A 23,388-nucleotide genomic window follows, 5' to 3' on the forward strand; every position below is an offset into this window, starting at 1 on the left:
GGCTGAAATTTAGGGTGTGTGTGCGTGTGTCTCGAGGGCTTCGCATGCCTGACAGAGGGGTTGGATATTTTCCCTGGGGCAATGGGGAGCCTTAGACGGTGTGTGAGAAGGGGAGGGGCTCGGATTGGAGTATTAGAAAAATTTTCCTAGGGCTCGAATGGGGGCACTGCCAAGGGCAAGCTTGCAGCCCAGGAGTTTTCCAGATTGAGAAATGAACCCCAGAGAGGAGCACGGACCACCCCAAGGACATCCCGCCAACTCGAACTCAGACTTCCTGGGCTCCCCGCCAAGGGGCGGAAACTTGGCTGGGGCCAGAGAAAAGCTGCCAGCCAGCTGTGTGCCATCTGCCCGGCTCCCGCTGTGGGTGGGAGAATCAACCAGCCATTTCCTGCGACTGCCACCAGCTGCGCCCCCGCCCCCGGGGCACCCTCTGCCGGTCGACAAGAGCAGGAACTACAACTCCTAGCAGACCTCGGAACATAATGTTTTGTACGCGCATGCCGACGAGGCGCCGTTCGCCTGCCACCTGCTGGTCCACCTTAAGAACTACACTCCCCTGTGGGTAAGGACGCTCCCGCGTACGGTGCGCAGGAGGCCTCCGCGGCAACAGCGGCTGCGCGGTAGGAGAAAATACATTTCCCAGAAGTCTTCGTTCCGCAACTGCGGAGCTTACGAGCTTCGGAATACCCGCCGCGGGCACGGCGTGATCCGCGGCTGGACATGGCTTTCTTGGCCCGATCCCTGGGTCGCCTGTGGGGCCCCGTCAGTAGGTCGGCGGCGCTACTGGGTGCCAGGTGAGTCCTCAGGGGCACCCTTCCCCAAATCTGGGGGTAAGGGCGGTGTCGGGAGCTGGCGCCAGCTGTTTACCGACCACATGATCTGCCAATGCCTTGCTCACTTCTGGAGCGCCTTTTGCATGCAGGCTCGGTCCCGGTACAGATCGGGAAGCCCAAGCTCAGAGAGGTTGAGCGCCACGCCGAAGTCACAGAGCGCCTCCGCTGACCTTAGTCGCCATCTCTCTGCTCCCGCAGGTGGCTCCAGCCCCGGGTCTGGCTGGGGCTCCCCGACGCCTGGGGGCTCCCCGCCACGCAGCAGACCCGGGGCAAGGCGCGCGGGAACGAGTATCAGCCGAGCAACATCAAACGCAAGCACAAGCATGGCTGGATCCGGCGCTTGAGCACGCCGTCCGGCGTCCAGGTCATCCTTCGCCGCATGCACAAGGGCCGCAAGTCGCTGAGCCACTGAGGAGCGCGACGCTGCCGGCGGGACTCCAGTGAAAGCATTTCCCTCGCCTCGGACCTCTCCTGCCGCTGTTTTTGTGGGGAGCAGGGACGACTCAGACATGAGTGCTTCTCAAATTGTGGGGTTGGCCCAGGGGGAGAAGTCTGGGGTTGGACTGAAAGGGGGTGTGGGAAGGCAGACCTTGCCAAGTCCCTTTTTACGCATTTGAATTAGGAAGAATTTCGAACATACGCCTGCGGTTCGCGGAACAGTACAGTGAATCCCCGTGTGCCCAGCACACAGCTCTAACCACCAATTACTAGCAACCCAGCCGCCCCTTCCTGTGTCATTTGAAGCAAAGTTCAGGCATTGGGTTATTTCTTCCGTAAACATTTCAGAATGTAACTCTCCAAGATAAGGGCTCTTTAAAACATAATCACAAAACTTTTCACGCCTAAAAAAGTAGTCGTCAATTCCTTAATATCTTTAAATGTCTTTAATATCGAATAAATGTTCAAATGTCCACTTATCATGTATGTCATAACTTATACAGGTTGGGAAGGCTTGCGAGGAGGTGGGAGAGGTTTGAATCCTTCACCAGCCCCTCGGGATGGGCTGTCTGACTTTGAGCAAGGTCTCAGCCCTGAGGCTCATTTGGCTCCTGTAAGATGAGGTGCTCATTTCTCCTTTGCTGTGTTGTCGTTGGGGTAATAATATTTAGTAGCTTCCATTTAGTGACTTCTTCAGTACTTCCTATGTGCTGGGTGCCTGGTCTTTGTCCTTGCCAGGCTGTCAGTCTGGTAGTGGTGGGGGGACGTGATTTGTACCCAAGCAGTTTGGACACAGCGGAGTCAGGGCTGGGAGGAGGAGTGTGAGGGCTGCGGGAGCCCAGAAGAGGCCCCTGACTTGGCCTTGACAAGAATGCAGGGAAAGCTTCCTGGAGGAGGTGGCAGGGTCTGGGTGGGCCCAAAGGGAGTAGGGCTTAGACAGGGGTCAGGATAAAAAATGGACAAGGGAGGGACCGGCCCAGTGGTTAAGTGTGTGCGCTCGGCTTTCGTGGCCCGGGGTTCACAGTTTCGGATCCTGGGCGCGCAACGACGCACCGCTTGTCAAGCCATGCTGTGGCGCCATCTCATATAAAGTAGAGGCAGATGGGCACGGATGTTAGCCCAGGGCCAATCTTCCTCAGCAAAAAGAGGAGGATTGGCGTCGGATGTTAGCTCAAGGCTGATCATCCTCACAAAAAAAAAACCAAACCAAAACAAAACAAAAGGACCAGGGAGGCGAGAGGAGCCCAAAATTTGGGGCCAAGGAGGTGGGACTGGATCCTTGGGGCACTGGGGAGCCACGGGAAGTGTGTGAACAAGAGAGTCTGAGCTGTCAGTTTACAGATACTTAAGCAGCTGGTGCGAGAGCGGTTTAGATACGCCGAAACCTAAGGAAGGCTGGGACTCCGGGGAGGAGGCTGGGGGTGTTACGGCGGGTCCCGGTCTTCTAGGACTGCTATGGGACACCACAAGAAAAAGCGTAGCAAGTACTAGAAGGAGACGGGACTTGCGGAACCTCCGGAGTTGTGGCCTACAAATCCCAGGAGGCTTCGGGGCGCGGCCCCCGCCCACTTCGGCTTTTGCTGCCCATCGCTTCTAAGTCCCGGGCGGGGTTTTACTCTCTCAACCGAACTTGCCCACGAAGGAGAAGGCATGGAGACCAATGGGAGTGTGATTTAGCCAGATCTGGCCAATGGGAGCGCGCAGAGGCTGCACATCCTGGGGGCGGAGCTAGAGAGCGGACCAATGACGGGAGGGCGACGGCGCCATCAGTGTGGGCTGTGCCGTGGCTGGAAGTTACTGTGCGGCGGCGGTAAGAGGGCGGCTGTGGCGGCGGCGGCGGCGGCTGAGGCGGTGGCTGAGGCAGCGACGGAGGAAACAGAAGATGGTGAGGGTGGCCGCAGGGCCCGTACTCCCCCTCCGCTCCACAAAATGGCGCCGCGGGCCACCCACCTCCTGTAATCTCCGAGGCCCGTCATCTCACTGCTGGGCCCCCTTAGCCCCGGCTCCGCCCCTCGCTCTGACCTGTGACCTTCGATCTCGGGACCCCGCTGTGAGCTTCCTGCTGACCCCACCCTGGCTTCTTCTCCGACCCCTGACCCCATCTAGACTTCCAGGCCCTGACAACTCATTCATTTCCGGGTCGCGGCTCCCCCGGAAATCGCCTGGGTGGGGATGGGGTCCCCTGAGACCCCCAGCTCAGACTTCGTTCTCGGCGGCCCGGTCCTGGGCTTCTCCGTTTCTGGAGGGGTTGGGAGGCTGGCCTGGGCTTGGGGACGGGGGAGGGGGCTTGACATCGTGACATGCAGGGCTTTGTCGCCAAAGAAAGTGCGACATCGCAGACTGCCCCGGTCCCCCGGAGCCCTGACCCCACCCGTGCCATTCCAGGCCCTGACCTGCTCCTAAAAGGGAGCACCCTCATCTCTCCGATCCCAGGCTCCCTCCCTGCTAAATGGGGGTAGCAGTAGTCCAGATCTCCTGGGGTCGTGACACTTTAGGGAACTGACGTTGCAAAGGGCTTGTGACAGCGAGCGCTCACTAGATGAGCTGGGTGACGGGCGGGTGACCCCCTCTCCCAGCTGTCTCCTCATCTTGAAGTGGGGCTGATGCCACCTGCTAGTTGGGAGGGTAAAATCTCCTCTGGGGAACTAGCTCATGTGGGGATCTGGGTCTGGTGGTTCTCTGGGGTTCCATCCCCCTGCCTGTACAGTGGGACCCCGCCTCAGAGCTGGGCTGAAGCCCCCCTCCCAGCACTACTCTTTGGCATCCCCAGGGCTGGCAGGGGAATGGAAACCTTTGTCAGGGCAAGTCAGAACCTAATGTCCCTGGACCTGGGGTCCCAGCCCACCACCTGCAGTCCTGCAGATGTGGGGCGGGGCAAAAGAAGGTTTCTTGTCGGGAAGGAGACAAGAAGTGGGGTTCCCAGCATGCGGACCCCAAGCCTGGGCGTTGTCTTTGTTTCCTTGCTGCGTCCACGTCGCCCACACCCAGTCCGTAAGAGGGTTCTGCTGGCTCTGCCTTCAGGACGCATCCTGAGTCTGTCCACAGCTCCCTGTCCTGGCCCAGGCCACTTGGATCCCTGCTCCAGCCCCTTCGCCTCCGGCCAGCCCCGTTGGCAATCTATCATCTGCCTGAAGCCAGAGGGAACTTTAAGAGATGGAAATCAGATTATACGCCTTTCTGGCTTATAAAACACTCCAGGGGCTTCCTGTTGTAACCCCTATGAAACCCCAGCTCCCCCCTCGCCCCCCAAGGCCCCTGCCCACCTCTGTGACCTCATCTCCACCCTTTTCACCCCTGTCTTTGCGAGGTCCAGCCACACTGGCTTTGTTCTCTCAATCTCACACGCCAAGTCCCTGCCACCCCAGGGCCCTTGCACCTGCTGCTTCTGCCTGGGATGCTCTTCCTCCTGCGAACATCCCCTCCTCAGAGGGCTCCTTCCTGACTGCGGGAGGCCCCCACATTGCTCCTCTCTTGGCCACCATTTCTTTTTCTCATCTCACTTTGGTTGGATCCCTGGTGGGCTGCCTGCATGGGGACTGGCATGCAGATGTTCAGTGCTTGCTTGCTGAGGCAGTGGATGGCTTCTGGGCCCCGCCGTCGCAGGCTGTGTGTGGCTGGAGTGAGTTTCTCCCCTGTGTCTGAGACCTTGTGCTCCTGCTTAGCCGATAGGAAGGACTGGCCATACCCTGTCTTCATCATGAAGTTTTTTCAGCTCAAACACGTTGATGCTAACAGCTACTCTCGAAGGAGCTCTTTCCCTGTGTTGTCTTGTTGAGACTCAGAACAACCCTGGGAGGGCCCCCGTTGTAACCCCTGATTCCCAGGGGAGACGGCCAGGCTGGGCGGTCACTCGCCAGGTCACACAGCCGGGATTGAGTGCAGGCCTGGGGCTCTGGCCCCATATGAGCCCTGCCATCTGCCCTCAGGGAGGTGCCGGTCCAGCCAGGGAAGCGGACGTGTACGTAGACGACCTCGGCGTGTGTGCGTGTGGCCTGGCAGAGGCTCCAGCGGGGGTGCGGAGAGGGAAGAGGCGAGGAGTTTGAGCTGGGTGGAGGGGTTGGCGGGTGTTTCCCACGTGGAGAAAGGAGAGGCGTTCCTGGAGGGTGGCACAGCACGGGCTGAGGGCACGCTTGTCAGGAGGCCAGCAGGGACCAAGCCCACCAGGGCTGTGGAGGGGTTTGAGCAAGGACAGGGACCCCCTTACCCTTCAAGTCTCAGCACCTGCGTCACTGCCTCTGGGCAGCCCTCCCTGATCCCCCAGGCTAGCCAGATCTTTCCTCCCGTGTCCTGGGCCCTGCGGCACCCTGTCCTCATGGCCTCTGTGCATTCGCTGCACAGCTCTTTGACCCACACCCGTGTGTCAGTGCACTGGATGCTCCCTGGGGCCAAGAGCAGGTCTGCCGTGTTTCCCCCCAGTGCCCTGGTGCCTGGCGTGGGGCCTGCCAACCTTGCGGATGGATGAAGCTGGCCCTATGGTCTAGGGCGGAGCTGGGGCAGGGGTCCTGGGACAGGGGAGGCAGGTTTGAGGGGCGTTGAGCCAGCCCCGGGGCACTGGGTCACCCGGATGTGAGGGCGGCCTCCTGGGTGGGAGCGGAGTCCCGGCCACCTGGCTGGCCTGTCCTGCCGAGGTCTCACTGGACCCCACAGAGGGGAGGACACCTGCTCCCTCCCGCCTGCCCCAGGTGGGCAATCACCTGAACAGTGGCATGGGGTGGACCACCAGAGGGGGATTAATGTAGCCTATGGGGGCTCTGAGCTCTGGATTTTCAGGTGGGGAAACTGAGGCATGGCATGTCACGTGACAGAAGCAGCTTGGCCTCTGAGGGTGGGCAAACCAGGATTTAAGTTGGCTTACTTAGATGAGTGCCATGCGACCTTTCTGCCTTAGTTTCCATGTCTTTTTGACCGAGTGACACCAGCTCAGGAAGCCCCTGGCCCAGGGCGGGACACGTGGGGAACCCCACACGGGCTGCAGCCCTCCCCAGCTGTCCCACCCCAGGCCTGACGACAGCATTGCCCTCCTGCTCTGCTGGGAGGTCACTCCCTGCCCAAGCTCTTGGCCTTCACCCGTCCCCGTGCGCCCCTAGGCTCTCGTGCCTCAGTTTCTTGAGGTGGACACGGCTCCTATTGGCTTTTACTGCCTCCATCTTGTGGCTGAGCCAGGGTCTTCCCGTCCAGAGCCCTCGCCCGGCCTTGCCCAGTGATGCCAGAGTGGCGGAGAAAGGACTCTGGAGGAGGCGACACTGGGATTGAGTCCCATTGCTGGCTCCCTGCACCAGTGCGCCTCTGCCTGCTCCCGCTCGGCCTCTGGGCCTCTCCCTGGGAGGCCTTCTCCTCTCCCAGCGGAGCCTGCCAGTGTGCGGGCTCCAGGAGCGGCCGCTGAGCTGACCCCACTCCACACTGCATTTTATAAAAGCTGGGCCACTGATGAAAGCCTGGCCATGACCCGTTAAGACTGGGATTCTGAGTCTCCTCAGAACTCGGCGGCTCAGTCGGCACTGGGCTCCTGGCAGGTCCTGTATGGCGGCAGCCCCTGTGGCTGACCTGCCCACTCCCCTTCACCCAGGCCCCTGCTCCCCAGCCCCTGAGTATTGTCACTCCGGCCCACAGGGTTTCTTAGGAGGGACGAGCCTCACTCCCTCCTGGGTCTCTGTCACAGGTGGAGAAACAGAGACGAGATGGGGAGGTCAGTGTGTCAGCAAGCACAGAGGCCCGGGTCCGGCCCCCCGCCCTGCTGCTGGCTCACTCGGTGACTTAAACAGGTGGCTTGTCCTTTTTGAGCCTCAGTTTCCCCACCTCTCGCCCGGTGCCGGGGCTGTTATGAGGATACCGTGGGAGAACGTGTGCCTCCCCTGGGCCAGTTCCTTTTCTCTGGTCAGGACAGCGTACAGTCAGGTAGCCAGCTCAAGGGTGCGTCCCGGAAAAGCTGACCAACAGAAGAACATAAGGAAGCCCCCGGCCGTCGCGGAAGCCCAGCCCCCCAGGGGCTCCAGGGGAGACGCGCCTGCCGCCCCATTTCTCACGCACCGTCCCCCTGTCTTCTAGGCAGATTTTTTGAAAGGACTGCCTGTGTACAACAAGAGCAATTTTAGTCGATTTCACGCCGACTCCGTGTGCAAAGCATCGGTGAGTGTGTGCCGGGCACTGCAGGAATGGGTCTTGCTGGAGCAGAGGCCCCCCGAGATCCTCGCATGTGTTCCGATCTGCGGTGGAGGGGGTGCCAGGTTGAGGGTTGAGGGGACCCCAGGTGTGTCCGCTCTCCTAACCCACACCTTCCCATCCCTCCTGCAGAACCGACGGCCCTCGGTCTACCTGCCTACGCGGGAGTACCCGTCCGAACAGAGTAAGTGGCCTCTCTCAGTCTGTTCCACGCTGGGCCTGCACACGGGGAGGCCGGTCATCTCCCAGCCCTTGGGAGCAGCTCCAGGACCCTCCTGACCTCTGCATGCTGCCGTCGGCGTCCAGCCCCGCAGGGGTGCTCTCCCCCTACCTCCCAGCAAGTCAGGCGCCCCCTGCCGGCTCCACAGCACAGCTCCAGGGCAGCAGCTCAGGGAGGGGCATCCAGGCAGAGGGCCCTGCAGAGAGAGGCCCAGAGCCACAGAGCAGCGGGACCCTGAGGTTGTTTATCATGGTCGTGATGTTTTATTTTAACCGTGATAAAGAATCCCCCAGGAGGGCCGGCCCACTGGTGTAGTGGTTAAGTGCACATGCTCCACTTTGGCGGCCTGGGGGTTCGCAGGTTCGCATCCTGGGCGCAGACCTACACACCGCTTGTCAAGCCATGCTATGGCAGCATCCCATGTACAAAATGGAAGAAGATGGGCACAGATGTTAGCTCAGGGCTAATCTTCCTCACCAAAAAAAAAAAAAAAAAAAAAAGAATCCCCCTGGACCCTGCTGGGTGGGTTCTGTGGTCACCAGGGCACAGCTGTGTAGATCTGGGCTCAGAGCTGGGAAAGAACATGAGGGAGCCTGCGTGCTGGGGCTCGTCGTTCCCTGCCCAACAGTGGAATCCTGCACAAGGCCAAGGGGCAGGGGCCCTGGCGGAGCAGCGGGCTTGGTCCCCTTGGTAGTGGCCGTGTGCCCAGGATGGAAACGCTGAGCTTCCAGAAATCTCTTCCCGGGTTGGGGGTGCTGACTTGAGTCCCAGAAGGTCCCCCAGGACAAATGGTCCTGAGGTCAGGGAGGGTGACCACCCACTCATCCTGGGAGGTGCAGGTGGGGATGGAGGCTTGCCGCCTGCAGCCTCTTCCTGTGACTTTGTCTGTCTTTCTTCCTCAGTCATTGTGACAGAAAAAACAAACATCCTTTTGCGCTACCTACATCAGCAATGGGACAAAAAGGTAAAGCACGTGGGGCTCAGTTGCTGGGACTCGGGTACATGGTGCCTAGCAGAGGCCTCTAAGTAGGGGAAGGACATGGGTGGCTGGGAGACCAGGTGTTTGAGTGGGGCCTTGAGGGCTGAATAGGAGTTCACCAGGTGATCCAGGAGAGGAAAGAGCGTTCCAGGAGAGGGAAGAGCGTTCCAGAAGAGGGAAGAGCGTTCCAGGAGAGGGAAGAGCCTTCCAGAGGAGGGGATGGCTGTGCAGAGGCCACAGGGCTCTGGTGTTCAGGGATGGGCGAGCCGCACGGAGGTGTGAGCGCCACCCACAGCGAGCAGGTCCCGGGGGGCAGGTAGACTTGAGTGTTACTACCTGGAATCTTTGTTTCTTGGCAAAACGTACACATGATGAAAAATCCAGGTAATACAAGAGGATGTGGCTGCAGTGAGAAGTTGTCCCTCCCTCTCTCCCAGAGGCCGCCTCCTGAACATGCAGGACATTTTTTCTTCTTCTTTAATGGAAATCTGGACCTTTTGTCCTTCAATGCAGTCGGTTTGTTTTTCTTTGAACACTGAACATGGGACGGGGGCCTGCTCAGGGTGAGGTGGGAGGGGCCCATGATGAAGCGCCTGGCCCTCCCCAGCCCCACAGGCCTTGATTCCCCACCAGCGGGGAAAGGAGAGTTTCCCCAGCTGGCCAGCTTTTCTCTTCTGTGGCAACGCAAGGGCTTCCCCAGGTGGCTCACTCCTCTGAGCGTTTCGGGCCATGTGTGGGTCGTTGTGAGCTGTGGTGACTCCTCACAGTGCCTGGGGCAGGCAGGCCGCCCCAGGGGACTGTGGCTTAGCTGGGCAGGTCTGGGAGCGGGAGGGGCTGCCCGGCCAGGACATGTGATGCCCTTGGAGCCCCAGGGCCCAGGCCGGCATCAAAATTTCAGGAGCTCACTCAAGTGAAGATTCACAGCCCCTCTCCTGCCCCCTGCCCCCCAGAACGCTGCCAAGAAGAGAGACCAGGAACAAGTGGACCTGGAGGGAGAGAGCTCGGCCCCACCCCGCAAGGTCGCACGGACCGACAGCCCGGACATGCACGAGGACACTTAAGACTCATGCTCCCCCACAAGCGCCTCCTGTCTTGTCTATTCCTCGCCTGCCCACCCGCCGTGTGTAAGCGCCCTGCCTGCCCCCGCCGGCCCGCCCACGCCCCGCCATCCATACCACTTCCAACCTCATAGGAGCCGATGTATTTATTTTCCTTGAGTTTTTATTTATGCTGTAAAATGTACCAAGTGATGGTTAAAGGGGACGTCAGACCCAGTAGTGTGGTGTTGGTAGATGCTTTTTGAAAACAACATTGTTATTTACCACCTCCCCCGCCCCCAGTTGCCTCTCCTCCCGCCCCACAGTCCTCCTCTGGAGAACCAGAGTGGGTCTGCGAGGGTCTAGAGCTGGGGCCCTGCAGCTGGGCGGCAGGGGTGGGGGCCTTCTCCCTGCTCCCCCTGCCGGTCCGGGCCTTAAAGACTTGGCCTTGTCTCACATTCCATCGGGACCTATTCCGTGCCCAGACCTTGCTCTGAGCGTGCACCAGGGGAGAAGTCGGCCCTTCCGGATCTTTCTCTCAAGTCATTTTATCATGGACTTGTGCGTGCTCCGTGTCCACCCCAATAAAAGGATCTTTCCTACTCGACCTTGCGTCTTCGCTCCGTGTGCCTCCGCCCCAGAGGACGGAGCCACTGAGAGTCATCGCATCGTCACCAAGAGGAGCGGAGAGGGGGACCCACCTGCTGGGGCCCTGGGACCGGCTGGATTCTGTTGTGGGCCTGCTGCGGCCGCCTCACTCAGCTCCAAGGCCTGCCTGGACCTGCCCCTTTGCCTTACCTGTCAAGGTGTCCCGAAGGACCAGGACACCCCTGAGAGACAGTCCATGTCACCAGGGACGGAACTGTGGTTGACTCCACTCCCAGGACACTGGCGAACAGGGTGGCATGCCCACCAGCCACTGTGGAGACAGCCTGGTGGCCTGGCCTCACGCGCCCCTGGCTCAGGGAGCACGCACACAGAGCGCTGTGGAATGCCCAGCCTAGGCGCCGTCAGTTGGCGAGTTCCACAGCCACTCGGGCCACCAGCTGGGCTGGCTTTGGGGCTAAGCTGGGGAACGCAGGGGGCATTTGGGCTCCAGGCAGAAGGTTTGAGGCCCTGACCACTGAGCTTGGGGCGGGGGGGGCATACCACTTCTCCCCCGCCCACCCCCAGCAGGGCCGCAGTGTGGAAGCTGAGTGCTGGGCCACTGGGGCTGGTGAGGGGTCGGGCCGTGGGGCTAGAGGAGAGGCCAGGCCATGGACGGGGCGCCTGCCCCAGGTTATCACCGTGGAGGGACCAGCCTGAGTCAGGCTGCTTGGGCCTGGGCTGCCTAGCACCTCCCAGGGTGGAAGGTTCCAGGATTGGCTGCTCAGCTGTGCCGTGGGGCCAAGGGGCTTCACCTCCCAGCTCTGGGCAGTGTCTACATCCGCCTTCAGTCCCTGTGTCACAAGGCAGGTGCTCGGGACCTCCAAGCTGGACTGTAGTCCTGCCAGGGTGGGCTGAGTCCCCGGATGCTCTCAGACTGGCTTGGGATCCCCAGTCCCAGAGGTGGTCTGACCCTGGGCAGGTGTGAGGTATCACCGCTGGTTAGTGACTGAGAAGATGGAGGGACTTCAGCTCCAGAGGCCATGGGGCAGAGCGGGAGCAGGCTGCACCCTGTCCTTCCCCGAGGCTCGCCCGGGCCTCCCCTGCCCCAGTTCCTCCTTTGAGGGGCTGGGTTCTGTCTCCTGCCAATCCTGTCCATGGCCCACCCGGGCCTCCCTATGGTCTCCCCAGGGCAGGCCCCGTGGCCAGCCTCCACCTACTACTCCTGCCTTTGGGTCCCCCTCACTCCTCTGCTCCCCCACACACCAAACTCTGCCTTCCCACACCTCTGTGCCTTTGCACAGGCTGCTCTCCTGCCTCCAGTGAATCCTGACTTCTCTCTCACAGCCCCCCAAGGTGCCTTTTCCTCACCCTGGCTCCTTCTGGGTTCCCCCAGCCCTGGGGCGGGGCCCGGCAGGCTCTGAGCCTTTGGATGTGGACATGCTCGAAGTTGGGAGAGGCCACGTCCATCCCTGATCACACAGTGAAGAGTCCCAGCAACTCTGACAGCTGTCCCACGGTGGGATGCCCTGGTCGCTCCCTGCTGCCACCCCCGAATGCACATCCCTCAACACGGAGGCAAGGGCACCAGGTGCCTTCTGATTTTCACACCCAGGTTCTTCCCCCGGCCCCAGCACCTCTGATTGGCTGGGGAGGCGGGTGTGCCAGAAAGTGTGGCCTCGAGGACTGTGCCACCCCCACCACCCTGCAGGGCCAAGGCCCACTCAGGACCCAGGCCCCGTGCCCAAACTGTTGACTCCTTTCAGCATTTTGAGATTTCTTACTTTGTCTAGGAGGCTGAAGCCAGGGCCTGAGGCTCTGCAGCTCTTCCCAGGGGCCCTGGGCCTGGAGTCGGCCCCCAAATCTGGGTTGTCTTAGAGGCGGCACAGTCTGGAATTTTCCATCTGTGACCTGGAGACCCACTTCTTAGTGGGAGGCTCCCATGGTTTAGAAGATGGGAGGGGCACCCACCCTCAGCCCCCAGGCCCCAAAAGAGCCTGCGCCAACCTAGTCACTGGGCCCCCCCGGACCTCCTTCCACTGCTCCATCCTCCGGCACTGTTGAAATATACTTTTTATTGCATTTCTGCCGTTTTACAAAAATATGACAAAATAAATTAAAAACAAATAAATAATCGCCTATTCTGTGTTTTCTGTTGGTTGTCAGGGTTACCTTTCGTGTCCCCCATCCTAGTGGAAAGGAAAACGGCAGATGGGGGGGCCGGACCCCCGGCCCTGCCTCAGGAGAGACAGCCAATCCTGGGGCCGTGGGGCTGAAGCGCGGTGGCGGGCGGCGCCGCCCCGCCCGGGGCTGATGTTGCATCCGCGAAGAGGAGGGCAGGGCGGCCGAGCTAGTGCCAGCCGCTGGGCCAGCACACCGCCTGGGGGCTGGGGCTGGGCGAGGGCGCCGGGGGCTCAGGGGGCTCGGAGGGGGGCGGCGGCGGGAGCGGGAGGCTGTAGAAGCTGGCGTCGCCCGGCAGGGACTGGGGGCCGGGCGCGGGCCCGGCCAGGGCGCAGGGCGGGCAGTCGGCGGAGACCTGGCGGGGGGCAGCGCCCTCGCCCCCGCAGCCCCACGGCCCGTCCCACTGCCAGCAGCCGGCGGGCGGCGTCGGGGGCCGGGGCAGCGGCGTTGGCGGCGGCGGCAGCTGCGCGGGGCTCCGGCTGCGGCGGGTGCGGAGGGCGGGGGCGCCCACGGGGGCCAGCGCGGTCCCTGCGGAGGTGAGAGGGGCCGTTCCGGGGGTGCCGCCCCCGCCGCTGCACCCACTCGGGACGCTGCCCGCACTCCCTCCCGGGCTTCCAGGCACATGGAGGGCCTTATTGCTTCTGATCAGGGACACAGGGTGGGCGTGTTGGGGTGCATGCCCTGCCTCTGGGCACTGGGCCCCTCCCCCTCATGGGGAGGGGACAATCTGAGGAAGTCCCTCTGACTTCTGACCTATGTCCCTGCTGCTGCAGCTGCCACCTCTTGGGCTCCCTGGGGATGGGCTGCTGAGCCCTGGCAAGGTGGGAGGGGCCGGGGTGAGGCCTGCGCCTCTGCTCAGCACTAATGTGGGTGCAGCCTGTGGCTGAGCAGCCCCAGCCCCTGCCCCAGAGGAACGCCTCCTGGAGGAGCCGGGCTCTGGGGTGAGGACTTGCATAGAGGCCTGGGGGTTCCAGCCCCCCAGAGTGAGCTGGGTGTGGGATCTTGTGGGGGCAGGAGAGGCTAGGCCAGACGGTCAAGGGCTTCCCTCTTCTTTCCTGGCACCAGAGCATGGCGGGTGAGGTGCCTGGGGAGGGGCACTTTGGAATCCCTCCCTGGGGTGAGGAGCGTCAGGCACAGGGCGTCAGGCTCTCCAGGGTCCCAGGGAGACTGAGCAGGCTTTGACTGAGAGGCTCCATGTACCAGGTCCCCAGGTCCCCAGCGACACCAGAGGCCGGGCCTCCTGTCTCCTTCAGCCCCTCTCCCCAGGCCTGGCCACCCACCCCTACCCCAAAGCCCAGCCCGGAGTCCCCACCCCCGAGTTAAGGCTTGTGACCTGAGCCTTCCTCTTCGGGCCGGGGGGCATCTGGCTCCTCAGCCGCGGCCTCGTCCGCTGGCCCACTCCGCTGGGCCCTGCCACTGCCACCGCCAGGGGTCCCATCTGGCCGGGCCTGCCCGCCTACCCCGTTGGACCCGGCCTCAGCCCGGGCGCCGCCGAAGGGGAAGAGCTTGCCGGTGTGGAAGGCCTTGGGTGGCGAGTGGCTGCGCTCGGGGTCTCGCCGGGTCTCAGGGGACTTGAGGAACTTGAAGCTGAGGAAGGCCGGCAGGCGGGTGTCACTGCCCGTGGGCGACTGGGCAGGGGGCGGCCGGGTGGTGGGGCCGGATCCGGCACCGGCCAGCGAGGACGCGGCCCCCGACGACAGGAACTTGCCCTGCAGCGGGATGATCTGCTTCAGCTTCATGACGTTGTTGGGCGCCAGCAGGGACCCCGGGCGCTTGGGCCGCTCCGGTCCGTGGCCGCCTGCCCCGCTGCCCTTGGCCTTGGCTGAGGCCTTCTCGGGGGCGCTGGGGTCCAGCCCGGAGTCCTCGGCCCGTGCCTCGTCCCGGCCGCTGGCGTCGTGTTCCCGCCGGGTGTGATGCTCCGCGTGGCGCTGGCGTTCCTCCTCCTCCCGCCGCCGGCGCTGCTGCTGCTGGTAGCGGTGCTGGGCCTGGCGCTCGTGTCTCTGTGGAGAGTGGAGAGGTTACGGGGACTGGGAAGGGAGGGTGTGTGAGTAGACACCAGCCGCAGCCCGGGCCCAAGTGGGAGCCCTCTGCGGAGGTGGAGAGATCTAAACCCTTTTGGGTGCCAACTGCATCCCTGGACCCACACCACTGCTGAGAATTGAGAAGAGGACGTTTACTGGCCACCAACTCTGTCCCTGGCCACATGCCAGACACTGTCTTAGGAGCTGGGAGAGGGGAAACAAATATTGGGCCTTAATGGTCTCCTGCTTTCTGGAGAACCTGTGAGAGACAGAGCCGTGACTGGCACAGACGAATCCACACTGGCCGGTCCGATAGCCAGTAGCCACACGTGGCTTCATCAATGTTAATTCAAATAATTCAAATAAAATAGAATAAAAATTCCATTTCTCAGCTGCACCAGCACCATTTGAAGTGCTCCATGTGAGGGCTCCATGGACAGCAAACAGAGAGCATTTCTGTCAGCGTGGAGAGCACCCCCGGCTGGCCGGCGCTGCCAAGTCCCTGGCCTGCTCTGCAGCTTCTGAGGAGTGGCTGATGCTGGGCTTCTAGGAAGCACCCTTGTCCCTGGCCCTGAACGGAACACTGCCAGGAAAGCTGGCAGGTGACCGAATGTTCACGAGCGCCAGCCTGGTGCTGGATGCCACCAGGATTCTGGAAGGGCCTGGACCCATTTGGAGCACTAATTGTTCCACCGGGCTCTGTGCACCCACCCTCCTGTTAAGGGCTGGGCTGCAGCCAGGCAAGGTGGAGAAGCCCCGCTGAGTGGCGGAGCCCGGCTCCGCCCGTGTACCTTGAAGGCCTCCCGACGCTGGTACTCGAGCTTGGCCATCTCCTCAGCGACCCACCCGGGGATGTCGGGGACGGCCACGTGGATGAGGTACTTGAGGAGCAGAGCGAAGTGCTGAGGCGACAGAGGAGGAGGCTGCAGGCTCGGGCATGCCTGCCCGCCGCCCGGCTCCCCCGCCCGGCCGCAGCCCCACCTCGAGCACCACCACGGAAACGATGGCTGCCTCAGGGCTGAGCCAGGGCAGCAGGCGCTGTAGCTGCCCACACTGGCCAATGAGATAGCAGTTGACCACGATTGCCAGGACGCCCATGGCCTCCATCACCTTCTGCAGAGGGACACGGGGGGTCAGGCGGGCTCCGGCTCCTGCCCAGTGCACCCGTTTCCCTCTGGGCCTCGGCTCAGAGCCCTCAGCCCTCCCCATACCTGCCACTGGCCGATGCTCTCCACTCGCTGCCCAAAGGGCCGCTGCAGCCCCGTGCACAGCTTGAGTGCGTCGCTGCGGATCTCGATGAGGTTGTTGACCAGAGCGCACAGCGCGGCCAGGGGGAAGGCGGACGAGAACAGCACAACGTAGCCGAACTGCACGAACATCTCCTGGTAGTCCTGGAACGTGTCCTGCAGGCGGGCACCTGGGGGTGGCCTCGGGCCCTCCCTCAGACCAGGATGTCTCCTCCTTAGACCACCTTCCTCTCGTCAAGCCCACCTCTCTGATTATCTTGCAGGACGCAGAGCCTCCCCCTCCAGGAGCTTCCCAACCGCACCACAGGCCCCCCATCACCCCCGTCGCCCACCACCTCCACCCTCAGGCACCCTCTTCACCTCGTACTTCTTCATACAGCTCTCCAGCTCGGCCTGGGTGAGCTGGGGTGAGTATTCCTCCTCGGGTGGGTCGATCCAAGATGACCGATTCTGCCGCCGCTGCCTCCGGGCTGAGTCACCTGAGCCTGGCTCAGGGTCTGGGCCCCCGTCCGGCCCCTGGTCACGGCCCTCGCCCCCGGCCCGGCGGAGCAGGATGGCTGGGGGCTCCCGCTCAGGGCTGCCGGGAGCCCCCTCGGCCTCATCATCCTCCTCGGCCAGTGTGAACACACCTGGCTCCAGCCCCTTCTCCACCATAGTGGGGCTCCCCTCCTCCAGGAGGGCCTCCGGGCTTGGAATGGGCCGGTGCCGCCCAGCCCCCCGCTCAGCAAAGCTGACCTTCTTCAGCCGGAGCCCGCAGTCCAGGAGGCTGCCCTCCTCACCCTCCTCTTCATCTTCCTCCTCCTCGTCGTCTTCCTCCTCCTCCTCCTCGTCCCCCCTCGGCCCATCCCCCACCTCCCCGCCTTCCCCCACTGGCCGCCGCTGCACTGGGGCCTCCTCCTCCTCCTCGGGTGCCCCGCAGCCCCCACTGAGACACCTGCGCCCCCCTCCACCGCTGCCGCCACCCTCTTCGGCCTGGGGTTCGAGGCGGCGGGGCGCAGGGCGCCGGAGGCTCAGCAGGCCAAGCAGGGCGTGGGCCAGCTCCCAGGCGGCCCTCAGGCCGAGCTCGCCACGGCCCAGCCGCCGGTACAGGTGCGGCTGCAGGACCTCGCGCACATTCTGGAGGAACTGGCGGGTGATCAGCAGAGTGGCCAGCATCTGGGGGCAGGAAGGGGGTGGAGAGAGGCCGCATTGGGGGCAGGTGGGGCCCTGGGCTCTGGGACAGGCTGCTGGGACTGGGCACCTGCCCTCCCAGAGCAGGTTTCCAGACACACACCCTGAACCTGCTTCCTAACTCTGCTCCTGTGGATGTCCTGGGACACGGAGGCCTCAGGACTCAGCCTCTGCCGCTGTTCATCTGCCACAGAACCACAGCCCGGTAGGCCACAGCGCTCCTGGCCAACCTCCCAGGCAGGCCTTGTGCATCTCCACCCCGCCGCGGGCTCCAGGCGGCCCTGCTTGCAGCCCCACCTGTGGGCTTAGCCGGTGCCTGGGGCCTTGAGGGGTGCCCGCCACCTGCACCCTGTCAGCAGAGCCCCATCCCCTCGGCGCATGCACCCTAAGCTCGGCGTGAGGCCCCCAGCACAGCCCCACACCCATACTTTGGCCTGGGCCACGAGCAGGAGGCCCTGGAGGGAGAGGAGGAGCAGGCGGAACCGCAGGGCCATGAGCGGGACCAGTACCGCCTGAAGCTGCCGCTCAAGGCTCTGGGACAGGGACAGGACGAGCAGGAGCTGTAGAGGGACCGATGGACAGGTGGACAGACAGACGGGGGTGACAGGCAGAGAGAGGATGGACACACGGGCAGAGAGGAGAGCAGGATGGGGGGGGAGGGGCTGAGAGCCCATGGACCCCTTTGGCCAGGTGTGGCCCCCCGCCGGCCGCCATGAGGGCACTGCCGGGCCGGGCTCTCACCTCCTTCAGGCGCTCCATGTCCTTGAGGTAGAAGCCGATGTAGAAGAGGCTCAGGTACGAGTTGACGAATTGGAACTGCAGAGGCAGGTGTGCGGTCACCCTGCCGCCCCCGCCCCCAGGAGCCTCTGCTGCGCCTCGGGCAGACCCCCTGCCCACCTGCTGGCCCCCACTCACCAGGACGACCTTGATGATGAGGTGCTTCTCGTAGGCGCTCTCCAGCCGGTAATTCTCTGGAGGCCGAGGGGGCTAGTGAGGGGGCGGCCCAGATCCCTGTGGGCGGCGGGGACCCCACAGGGCAGTGGGGACCTTCCTCCCAGGGCGCAGCAGGCAGGCAGCGGGCCCTCCCCTGCAGGGCATACCCATGTCGTTGAGCCAGACGGCGAGCTTCTTGTAGCCCTCAGCACTCACGCTGACCAGCACAGCCAGCACGACCTTGGGCAGGAAGCGGGCGAGGCGGGGCAGCCCTTTCACACTCAACACCAGCTCCTGCGGGGGCAGGGGGTTCATGGGCACCCCAGCAGCTGGGCTCTGCTCGGTGCAGCCCTGGGCAGGTGGTCGCCAGGTCAGGGCCAAGGCCGGGGCTGGGGCCGGCGGTCACCTGCAGCTGGAAGCAGCCGAGCATGAGCAGGAACACGCAGGCCAGGCAGGTGAGGCACACCGGGAGGCTCACGAGCAGCTGGAACAGCAGCCGCTTCCAGGGTGGGTAGTAGAACTCCTCGGCCCGCGTCACGGGGCTGATGCGGCGCACGCCCTGGCAGAGGGCAGGGCCGGGCCCAGCGTGAGACCCAGCGGGCCGCCCCTGCCCCACACAGCCTGCTCAGTCCTCCGAACTCGACTTCCCTCCGCCACGCCTCTGCTCTCGGTACCCCACCTAGTGCCCTTTCCCAGTCTCTCCAATCCCGTTTTCCCACTCCCCCTCCGAGCACACAGGCCCCCACTTGACATACCCTTTTTGATGCTGCAGCCCTAATTCACGCCTCCCTGTCTTGGCTCCTGCAGTGCCCCCGGCCCAGTGTGTTCTCTCCTTTACCCTATTTTTGGAGTCCTTGGATTCAGACCCCTCCGGACTGACCCTGAACTGGGGTCGTGGCTCCTCCACAGCTTCCCCGGGTGAGTCCAGCGTTCCCCACTTATAGGCCAGCTCCGCCCCCCTCCGTTTCCACTCCTCCAAGAACAGTGTTGACCAGACCACATTGAAGAGGGCAAAGACCACACAGGATACATCCCGGCTTTTCTGGAGGTGGCAGAGGAGGGCTGAGCTGTTGGCCAGGCTGGCCCATGGAGGAGGGTGTCTTGGGCACCGCACCCCTGCCTGGCCCATGCCCAGCACCTGATCAGCCTCCGTGAATGTGTACAGGACAGAGCCAAAGACGGCTGGGTACACCATTGCCGACGTGTAGAAGCCCAGCCAGGCGAAGTACATGGCAATCTTCACGCCAAAGTAGTCACAGATCTCGTCTGCGGGGGGGACAGAGGGTCCCAGTCAGCCCTGCCTGCTTCCTGGGATTCCCACCCACCCCACACTCTCCCCCCAGCCTGGGCCACACCTAGAGGCTGGTTTTCACACACAGCCTGCACCCATGACTTCATGAGGCGGTTCAGGATGCGCTGCTCATGGACCGGGAACACCTGCTGGATGATCCCGCGGGCCACCAGCTCAGGGACTGTTGGGGAAGAAGAATGGGTGACCCTCGCCCCTCTGATTGTACCTGGCCTTCCCAGTCCCCTTGGCTGAAACCCAAGTCACAGCTCTTCACCTGCTCTTAAACCCACAGAGGCTCTTCCCAGGGGAGGAGTTCTGGGTGGATGCAATATCTGGTTCTTCAGGATTTGGGAGGTGCAAGGGCAGGCGGGGAAAGGTGCAGGGAACCTAGGAGGGTGGGGTCCCAGTGGGGAACCTTTTTCTCTTTTTGCCAGGAGGACTAGCCCTGAGCTAACATCTGCCAATCCTCCCCTTTTTTCTTGAGGAAGAGTGGCCCTGGGCTAACATCCGTGCCCATGCTTCTCTACTTTATATGGGATGCCGCCACAGCATGGCTTAGTAAGCGGTGCGTCGGTGCGCGCCCGGGATCCAAACCTTCGAACCCCGGGCTGCTGCAGCAGAGCACACGGACTTAACCACTGAGCCACTGGGCCGGCCCTGGGGAACCATGTTTTTTAAATAAAGCCATTTGGCTTCAGTTCATTGTTCCACACTTCTGAGGAATGGTGCAAAGTTGGCATCAGAAAGTGAGATTGTAGCGGCTGGTTTCCTGGAGGAGAAACTGAGGCCCAGGGCCGCACTACACAGTACATGGAGTGCTGTCCATGATCCTGCCCCTACCTTTTCCTAGACCCAGAAAAGGATTTCTCTTGGCTCTGCCTCCCAGGGGATAAGCACCACCCCCTCGCTTGGGCCACACCCCCCCAGCTCATTGGTTAATCTATCTCCAGGCCCCGCCCAACCCTTCATTAGCCCCTGATAAATTGATACGGCCCCGCCCTCCTGCCTTGATAGGCTATCCTCTAAGAGCCCCACCCAACTCCCCGCATGTGATTGGAGGGTGGGCCCCGCCTCACTCACTGATTGGCTGGTCCTCCAGGAAGCGCACATTGTGCAGTGCCTCGCCCTGCTTGGCTCGCAGGTTCTGCAGCCAGAAGCGGATGATGCTCTGGCGCTCCTGCAGGGGACAGGGCGTGAGCACAGGGAGCAGCAGTGCATGGGCTACGGATGCGCGCTGAGGGCCAGAGCCTGCCGCACCTGGGAGGTGAAGAAGCGCATCTCACTCTCCACATTCTCGTAGATGAAGTCCTCCTCGCAGGAGAAGCTGCGGGTCCCCCCACCAAACTCGGCCTTCACTGCCTTGCGCAGACCCAGCTCATCGGCCCCTCGGAGTAGGCTGTGGGAAGGACAAGGGAGGTGGGATCAACAGGGAGGCCCTGGCTCACCATCCTGGAGCTGGGGATAGTGCACCTGGTGGCCACCTGGGACAAACGCAGGGCGGCCGGACCTTGCAGTAGGCGTTTGGAAGGGCGGGGAGCTGGGTGGCAGGGTAAGCGAGAAACCAGGGACAGGAACTCACCTCTCATACGTGGCGGTGACGAAGAAGGCGTAGGCACGCGTGTGGCGGTGGTGGCGGACTTGCACGATGAGCTCGGGGATGCCCACGCGGATGTGGTTCAGCAGCCATAGCAGTGTGTGGTCATCGGTCGTGTCTGCCAAGGGGCACAGGGACCAGTGGATCTTGCCACAAGTGCTCTGAGGCCGCCTACAGACTCCCACACAGGGGAGCCCAGTCTGGGCACTGGGCAGACAGGCACGGGTACCTGGGAAGGTCATCAACACATCGCAGTTCTCCGTGGGCACTGTCTTCATCCATGCCTTGTGGGACACCAGGTATCGACCCGCTTGCAGGAGCCGCTTCCCAAAAAGCTTATCTGTGGGACAGGCGAGACAGGCCGGGGTCAGGCCACTCCTGGACCAGAAGCCCAGCCTCCAGTCTGGGTCTTTCCAGCCCTCCTCCCTGCTCACCCACTCGCCAGAGCTCCTCGGCACTCGCCCTGGCGTTCAAGCCCTGCTATCTCTGGCCTGGCTTGTTTCCTTCCCTCCTGGTCCTTGCACCAGCCAGGCCCTTCCCCCAGGTCCTCCCTTACAAATCTTACTCATTCTTGAGGCCCAGCTGTGACCCCAAAACCACAATCGATAGGGCACCCACTAGCAGCCCTGAGCTCTTCACCACATTATGTCAGCACGTCCTCACAACTGGGTGCGGTTCTTACCCCATTTCACAGGTGAGGAAACTGAGGCCCAGAGCGTTTAAGACACATGCCCAAGGTCACACAGCCGAGCTGGGATTCGAACCCAAGACCATACGATTCTATATCCTCTGCGGAGAGGCTCTCAAGCGCATTCCCGCCCGGCCGAGATCCCGTAGCCCAGGGGTGACGGGGCTGAGCCCCGGGCCGGGGCTCTCGGAGGGGCGTGTCTGTGTGTCTGCGCTGGGACCCCGGCCCGCTGCACCGTCCCAGCCGCGCCCGCCTGGCCGCAGCCGCAGTGCCTGGAGGATCCGGCTCCTGGACTGGACTCCAAGCCTGGGACAGCTGACCCCCAGCCCCCTCCCCGTCCGGCCGCCGCGCGCACCCCAGGCACCTGCAACCCTGTAGGATCCAGCCGCTGCACATACCCAGAACTCCGGACGCCGGGGCTGCAGGCTCGCCCTCCGGCGGGGGCCTCTTGCCGCGCTCGCCCTCCAGGGACGTGCCAACGGCACCGGAGGCGGCTTCGGCCATGGCGAGGGCAAATCAGGTCAGGGGCTGTGAGCGGCCCGGGCGCCGGGGGGCCGCGGGCTCATGGGGCCGGTGCAGCCAAGGCGCGCGCCGGAGGAGGAGACAAAGGCCGCGCCCGCCCGCGCCGGCCGCCGTCCCCGCGTGCCCGAGCGCTGCTTCTCGTCCCCGCCCGCACCGAACCTCGATTCCCCTTCTTGGCCCGCGTACGTCGCTTTTGGGTTCTCGACTCCGCCCGTGTCGTTTTCTGAGTTTCGTTCTCGCCCGCCCACCTCGCTCTCTGGTGCTAGTCCCCGCCCGCACCGAAGGTGCATTGTCCTCCTTGTCCCCACCCGTCCCGGGCCTGGATTCTACGCCTTAGTTTCCCCATCTAACAAAGGCGCAGTTTGGAATCTGAGATGGGCGTGATTTCACTTCGGCAGGACGTGGGAGAGGGCGGGCCTGGTTGGGCGAGATTCCGGGGAGCAATAACTTCAACCACCACAGCAGGGATGCGCATAGATAACTATAGCAGGTCCCGCCCCAGGACCTTAGCACACACAGTTCAGCTGCCTAGGACACTCTTCAACGCCTCTTCCTCCATTTAACCCCTGCACCCTTCAGGGTGACCTCAGAGAGGACCTGATAGAGTCGCCAAGTTTAGCAAATAAAAATACAGTCCTCCCAGTTAAATGTGAATTTCAGATAAATGAATAAATTTTTAGTACTTCCCAAATAGTACATGGGACACAGATACACTAAAACGTGATTCGTTGTTTATGTGAAATTCACATTGAACTAGGCGTCCTGTATTTTGTTTGGCACGCAGACCCCTGACCATCCTGAGTAGCCTCCTCCGTTAGACTGAGAGTCCAGCGAGGAAGGAGCACACAGTAGGCGTTTGATGTGTACCTGTGACAGATGGAACACCTCGGAGATGCCTAATGTCATCGTCCCCTTTACAGATGAAAAAATTGAGCAGGACGGGGCCTAGAAGAATTAAAACTCTAGCCTGTCCGATCGATTCTTCCCAAACTGTAGGTGCGCCGCCCGCCCGCTCCGTCCGAGAACCAGAGAATTCGCGGTGCTAAAGCGCCCCCTGAGACCCCGCCCAGCCAGTGCCTGGAATTCCACCATCAGCATATTGTTCCGCGATCCTGCGCTGTCCTGGGTTAACCCGAAAGTAATCTCCGAGACTCCCCTTTCTGGTTTTCGGGAAGCCAGAGACAGACCGGACACTCAGCTCTGCACGGGCAGGCCTGGGCCATGGACACCCAGAAGGGAGAGAGGGCTGTGCTGGAGTTCCAGGAAGGCTTCCTAGTGGAGGGGACCTTGCAGCTAGGCCCTGAGGATGAGTTTGTCAAATCAAGAGTATCCGCTGCCGAGGGAACGGCCAGAGGGAAAGGTAGGGAGGGAAGAGAAGCTGGAGAGTTCCGGGAAAACGAGTAGAAATCCCAGAAGTTTGGACAAGATTTTCCCAGGGCCAGTGCGTGGGTCCCCCGGAACTCATCCCTCCCGGCCCCTGAGATGCTCTT

At 62.5% G+C, this 23,388-nt stretch overlaps 3 protein-coding genes across 6 annotated transcripts; 2 read left to right on the forward strand and 1 right to left on the reverse strand.

The window, feature by feature from the left end:
- Window positions 1–662: 662 nt before the first annotated feature.
- Window positions 663–1,750, forward strand: MRPL34 (mitochondrial ribosomal protein L34). Its single transcript, XM_058563679.1, has 2 exons — window positions 663–794; window positions 1,032–1,750. Exons 1-2 carry the CDS (start codon window positions 721–723, stop codon window positions 1,243–1,245), a joined length of 288 nt encoding a protein of 95 aa, XP_058419662.1. The 5' UTR covers window positions 663–720; the 3' UTR covers window positions 1,246–1,750.
- A 1,300-nt stretch (window positions 1,751–3,050) lies between these two features.
- Window positions 3,051–10,273, forward strand: DDA1 (DET1 and DDB1 associated 1). The gene is made up of 5 exons (XM_058563678.1): window positions 3,051–3,156; window positions 7,317–7,397; window positions 7,563–7,614; window positions 8,553–8,614; window positions 9,580–10,273. Exons 1-5 carry the CDS (start codon window positions 3,154–3,156, stop codon window positions 9,688–9,690), a joined length of 309 nt encoding a protein of 102 aa, XP_058419661.1. The 5' UTR covers window positions 3,051–3,153; the 3' UTR covers window positions 9,691–10,273.
- A 2,033-nt stretch (window positions 10,274–12,306) lies between these two features.
- Window positions 12,307–22,843, reverse strand: ANO8 (anoctamin 8). Of its 4 annotated transcripts, XM_058563671.1 has the most exons (18): window positions 21,775–22,607; window positions 20,918–21,028; window positions 20,674–20,806; window positions 20,352–20,490; window positions 20,175–20,271; window positions 19,159–19,275; window positions 18,942–19,069; window positions 18,684–18,845; window positions 18,210–18,362; window positions 17,971–18,097; window positions 17,786–17,841; window positions 17,612–17,686; window positions 16,061–16,855; window positions 15,665–15,856; window positions 15,435–15,566; window positions 15,245–15,355; window positions 13,766–14,432; window positions 12,307–12,960 (listed from the first exon to the last, which is right to left on the reverse strand). In XM_058563671.1, exons 1-18 carry the CDS (start codon window positions 21,878–21,880, stop codon window positions 12,602–12,604), a joined length of 3,660 nt encoding a protein of 1,219 aa, XP_058419654.1. In that variant the 5' UTR covers window positions 21,881–22,607; the 3' UTR covers window positions 12,307–12,601. The 4 variants fall into 4 exon arrangements, with proteins under 4 accessions (XP_058419654.1, XP_058419655.1, XP_058419653.1 ...); XM_058563672.1 differs by lacking the exon at window positions 21,775–22,607 and adding an exon at window positions 22,766–22,843 and having other exon boundaries at window positions 18,684–19,069; XM_058563670.1 differs by having other exon boundaries at window positions 18,684–19,069.
- Between the last annotated feature and the right edge of the window lie 545 nt (window positions 22,844–23,388).

The sequence above is a fragment of the Diceros bicornis genome, chromosome 20 (genome assembly GCF_020826845.1).
Source record: "Diceros bicornis minor isolate mBicDic1 chromosome 20, mDicBic1.mat.cur, whole genome shotgun sequence".
NCBI classification, from domain to species: Eukaryota; Metazoa; Chordata; class Mammalia; order Perissodactyla; family Rhinocerotidae; genus Diceros; species Diceros bicornis.